This window comes from Phytophthora infestans, genomic scaffold, assembly GCF_000142945.1.
Source record: "Phytophthora infestans T30-4 supercont1.6 genomic scaffold, whole genome shotgun sequence".
Lineage (NCBI taxonomy): Eukaryota > Oomycota > Peronosporomycetes > Peronosporales > Peronosporaceae > Phytophthora > Phytophthora infestans.
The window spans coordinates 4,087,940-4,092,761 of NW_003303753.1; the positions used below are offsets into that span (position 1 = coordinate 4,087,940).

The following is a 4,822-nucleotide window of genomic DNA, read 5'->3' on the forward strand; positions in this document are numbered from 1 at the left end:
ACCCCAGTAGTTATCAATTTGAGCTCTTCAGTCGCTATATAGATATAGAGCCCCACCGGTGGAGATGCTCTAATAGCATAATAACAGTAAAATAAATATGAATCAAGTTAGAGCTTGTTTGGGTTCATGTAGCCACTGGCTACTAGCCAGCACATTACAGGGAGTTGAAGGTCAACCTGTCAACTTGTAAACTCGAGCGCCGTTAACTCGACTCCAAGCAGCAAAAGCTCAGCCAGACTAATACTGTAATGAATTGTTTACACGGGGCGGATTGACACCAATACAGTACTTTTTTAAAAATTAATGATATATTAATAATAGCGTTTCAGAAAGATTCGTAGATGTTAATTAAATTTTCTCATTAAACCAAAATGATTTATCGGAGTGGTATCACATTACAAGAAGGCTAAAAATGTTCGCCTTAGTAAGATCGAGCGTGGTTTATATATTTGAGGCCCGGGTTCAGGTGGGGGTACGCGCTCTCAAGATATGGGTGCTTCCCTGTAAACACGACTGGCAATCACGCTGAAGACATAACGCGCGCAGGAGCCTATACCATCTATCTATCAGCTCTGTTCAAACGAATTTATCGATGGACAGGATAGGTCCTGGCAGGACTCTTGCGCACGCAGCCGGTTGGGCCCCCCCAGTGGCCCACTGAGTGGGGCACGACGCGGCTGGTACAGTACTGCACCCCGTTTTCGCGCCCTCGGACCTTTGATAAACTTCAGGATGTTATGATCCTGAATCCAAATGAACGATGATTTGTACGCTTAAATCTGATTTATTTGCAAATCCCATGTGGTCCACCCCCGCGAAAACGGGGTGCAGTACTGGACGTGTATTGCATGGTGTAACTATGTAGAACGGGATTCCACCACCAACCGCGTGGTGCGCCTGTGATTGTGGTTGAAGCTATCGGGAAAGTTGAAGATAGTGCCAATCATAGTTGACGATATCGCGTCCGTTCCCAGAGTTCACTTTTCAATTCTTCCTCCACCCCAGAACACCTCAACAGCAATGGCTCCATCGACAACGACTGCTCAGGTAAACAGTTTCTGCTCAATCATGATCCCAACAGACTCTTGTTTAATCTCGCTTCGAAGCAGAATCGTTCCTTTGTCCTCGAGAAGGTGGACGTGGTCAAGTACGAGGACCGACCTGTGCCTGAGATCAAGGACCCGCTTGACGTGATCGTGAACGTCCACTTCACGGGAATCTGTGGTAGTGATGTGCACTACTACACGCACGGCTGTATCGGCAAGTACGTGGTGGACAAGCCCATGGTGCTAGGCCACGAGTCTGCTGGCGTCGTCCACGCCGTGGGATCCCCCGTCAAGTCTCTCAAAGTAGGTGACGAAGTGGCCATGGAGCCGGGTGTGCCGTGCCGCCGTTGCGTCCGCTGTCTCGAGGGAAACTACAACTTGTGTCCGGATATGGCGTTCGCAGCCACGCCGCCGTACGACGGCACACTGGCCAAGTTCTACCGCATGCCGGAGGACTTCTGCTACAAGCTGCCGTCCAACGTTAGTATGCAAGAGGGAGCGATGCTCGAACCCACAGCCGTGGCCGTTCACTTCTGCCGTCTGGCCAAGGTGTCCCCGGGTCAGAAAGTCGTCGTGTTTGGTGTCGGTCCCGTGGGTCTGTTGACCTGCAAAGTGGCTCGTTACGTGTTCGGAGCCACAACAGTCGTCGGTGTGGACGTCAATTAGAAACGTCTCGCTTTCGCTAAGGAGCACGGCGCGACTCACGTGTATCAGGGGAAGTCCGGCGTGACACCACAGGAGGCGGCCGAGCAGATCATTACCGAGTGTGGACTAGGTGACGGTGCCGACGTCGTCATCGACGCGAGTGGAGCGGAGCCCTGCATCCAGACGGCAATCTACGTCGCACGCAACGGTGGCACGTTCACCCAGGGAGGTATGGGCAAGACTGACATCACGTTCCCCATTGGCATCATGTGTGGCAAGGAGCTTCACGTGACTGGCAGTTTCCGGTACTCTGCTGGCGACTACCAGCTAGCGCTTGACATGATTGCTAGTGGTAAACTGAGCGTCAAGGAGCTCATTTCCGAGACCGTCCCGTTCGAGCAAGCCAAGGAGGCTTTCGACAATGTCAAGCGCGGCAACGGCATCAAGTGGCTAATTGAAGGACCCAAGAATTGAGCCATTTCTTGCCGCAAATGGTAGTTGTATTAGGAAAGCAAACATTTGTTTGAACACTTATAAATTGACTGCTGCAATTTTGCTTTTTGGATGTTGTCTTCCTTTCTGGTCCTAAACTAATTGTCATTAACTTACCACTACGTTATACATATAGTATTTCGCTGTAATTACTTCGTCTAGGCGCACTTATTGCCGGCCTTCTCTCATTTTATAGGCAATCACGCGCACACCACCGCCTACCAGCGCGTCTGCCATGATAAACAGAAACCATTAGCTTCCACAATCGTTTGGGGTCAAACGATTATTGGGGCATAATTTGAATCCTAAGTTTGAAGCCAAAAAGTACAACAAAGTGTGTGCGAACTTAGCGCAGCTGCAAACCTCATCGGAAAGTGCATAATCGATTCATTCATCTAGGCGTGAAATGCAGCTGAAAAAAGCGTGTCACCACGACGCGTCACATAGGTTGAGATCACTTCAATGCGGAAAGGGATCGACCGCGGAAGCTTGCGTACGCATAGGGAGCTGTAACGGGGTACGTAGCACTAAGTGTACCCTGGTTACATGAAGTGTGACACTTCACACTTCAGGAGTATGACATGTCATACTCCGGGATATTTGGTACAAGGTACCAAGGTCATTCAAAACTAACCATTGGTTAAATGACATTGCATTTCTATAGGTAACTGATAGTTTGTATTAACCTCAAACTTAACCTACCTATAAATATACTCAGTTTACAATCTACCTTATTTAGGTCACTTCGCTCTCTTTAATTAAAGAGGAAACCTGTGAACTGCCGTTCACTGAGAGTTTGTATACTCTCGGAAGATAACTTCCTCTAGCGCAAGGTGCTGTGTGACCCCGTCACACTTGGTAGCACTTGTTGGTCAATCCACGCCATCGCGGGTAGACTACCTGAACCTCCGAAGTTCGTTGCCATGGATAGGAACGACTTCTCCCATATGAACGACTCTCAGTTCGAGTCGGTTCGGAAGATGGCAGGCATCTTCGGGATGGAGGCCCTGCAGAGCCTGGTGGTATCAACACCGGCTGAGCAGCTCGAGCGCGTCAATGCATTCGACGCGTACGAGCAGGGCCTCATCGCGCATGTGCGGGAGAACCTGCAGGCTCCGGCGGCGGAAGCAAACCCGCCTCACCCGAAGCCAATACGGCTGAAGGTAAAGCCGTATGAAGGGAAGGAAGGCGAGAACCTTCACTTCTGGGTCCGAGAAGTAGAGCTCGCGATGGACGCGGCTCTGATCTCGACCGAGCAACTGCGTGTTGCTTTTGCACTCTCCAACCTTAGCGGTCGTGCTAAGAGTTGGGTGTACACTCGGGAAGCGACATCCCCTGGATGTTTCACATCCTGGGCTCAGCTGTGCGAGCAGCTCCGAGCCGCGTTCCTCCCGGCGAACTACGAGTACCGCCAGCGTTCGCGCTTCCTCGCGTGTAAACAAGGAAGACGCGAACTGCACGAGTATGTGCAAGAGATACGGGAGCTCACGGCGTCCCTAGTGGGAAACCCACTCAATGAACACATCAAGATGACTGTGTTCATGGACGGCCTTCGAGTGGGCCCCGCACGCACTCAGCTGTTCCGGGTGCAGGCAAGCACCCTTGAAGAGGCGATTCAAGTGGCTCTTCAAGAAGAATACAGCCATCGCCAGGCGCGTACGCCGGCCTCAGCGTGGCCTGGGAGTTCCTTGTCGGCTCCCGGTCGAACAAGCCCCAACGGACCAGTTCCCATGGAACTCGGGTCCGCCGAACAGCGTGACATCCGCTGCTTCGGCTGTGGGAAGATGGGCCACTTCAAGCGCGACTGTCCCGCGGAAAGACTCCGCAGACGGTCCTTCCCCAAGCCCGTCCTCAAGGGTCGCTGGCAGAAGCCAGGATCCCGGGGACAGGGGAACGCAGGGAACCAGTAGGGGCGGGGCGCCCTACTGGGGAAGAACTAAGTCTTCGTGATGGGTGCGCGGGTGGCGCGTACCACGGGGACTTAGCCCCTGAGAGTCTTCGCACTCTCGAATCGGCGAAGAGCAGCGGCGGGTTGCTCGTAGTACACGGATGTGTACGGGGGTACGATCACCCCTTTAGAATCTTGATTGACTCTGGGGCGTCGAAGAATTTCGCACGCCGCCAGACGGTTGCTCGTAACAGCAACAAGTTGTCCGAAGCTTTGCGAGAAAGCAAGGGCAACGGGACGGTGTCAGTGCGACTGGCCGACGGGAAGGTCGTCACTGTCCCCAACGTCCAAGTGGATCTGGCTGTCAAGTTTGAAGACTTTGACAGCCTCGAACAGTTCACTGTTCTCGATATGGATCCATATGATATGATCCTGGGCATGCCCTGGCTTGAGAAGCACGAGCCCTGGATCGACTGGCGAGGCAAGGCAATCGGTGCCAGCCGCCCTGCGCAGTCCGACAGAGCATTGGTGAGTCATGTTCCCACCTCTGTCAGGACCCGGGGCGCCCGCGAGGGCTGCCAGGGTACCAAAGCATCCGGCAGATGCTTGGGAGTCGTCGACGTATATGACGACTCCGAGGATGTTTTGATGGTGGCCGCGCCCAGAAGAGGCGCCGGCTAAGTGGGTAACTTAGGTCCACAGGCGGGTAACCTTAGTTCCGCAGACGCTGCAGCTGTCATGAACACTGAGA

General features: G+C 52.9%; 1 protein-coding gene across 1 annotated transcript; it reads left to right on the forward strand.

Moving 5' to 3' along the window:
* Window positions 1–1,020: 1,020 nt before the first annotated feature.
* On the forward strand, window positions 1,021–2,165 carry PITG_04983 (alcohol dehydrogenase, putative; the record flags this gene model as incomplete). The annotated part of the gene is made up of 3 exons (XM_002905624.1): window positions 1,021–1,047; window positions 1,134–1,695; window positions 1,822–2,165. 3 exons carry the CDS (start codon window positions 1,021–1,023, stop codon window positions 2,163–2,165), a joined length of 933 nt encoding a protein of 310 aa, XP_002905670.1.
* Window positions 2,166–4,822: the final 2,657 nt, after the last annotated feature.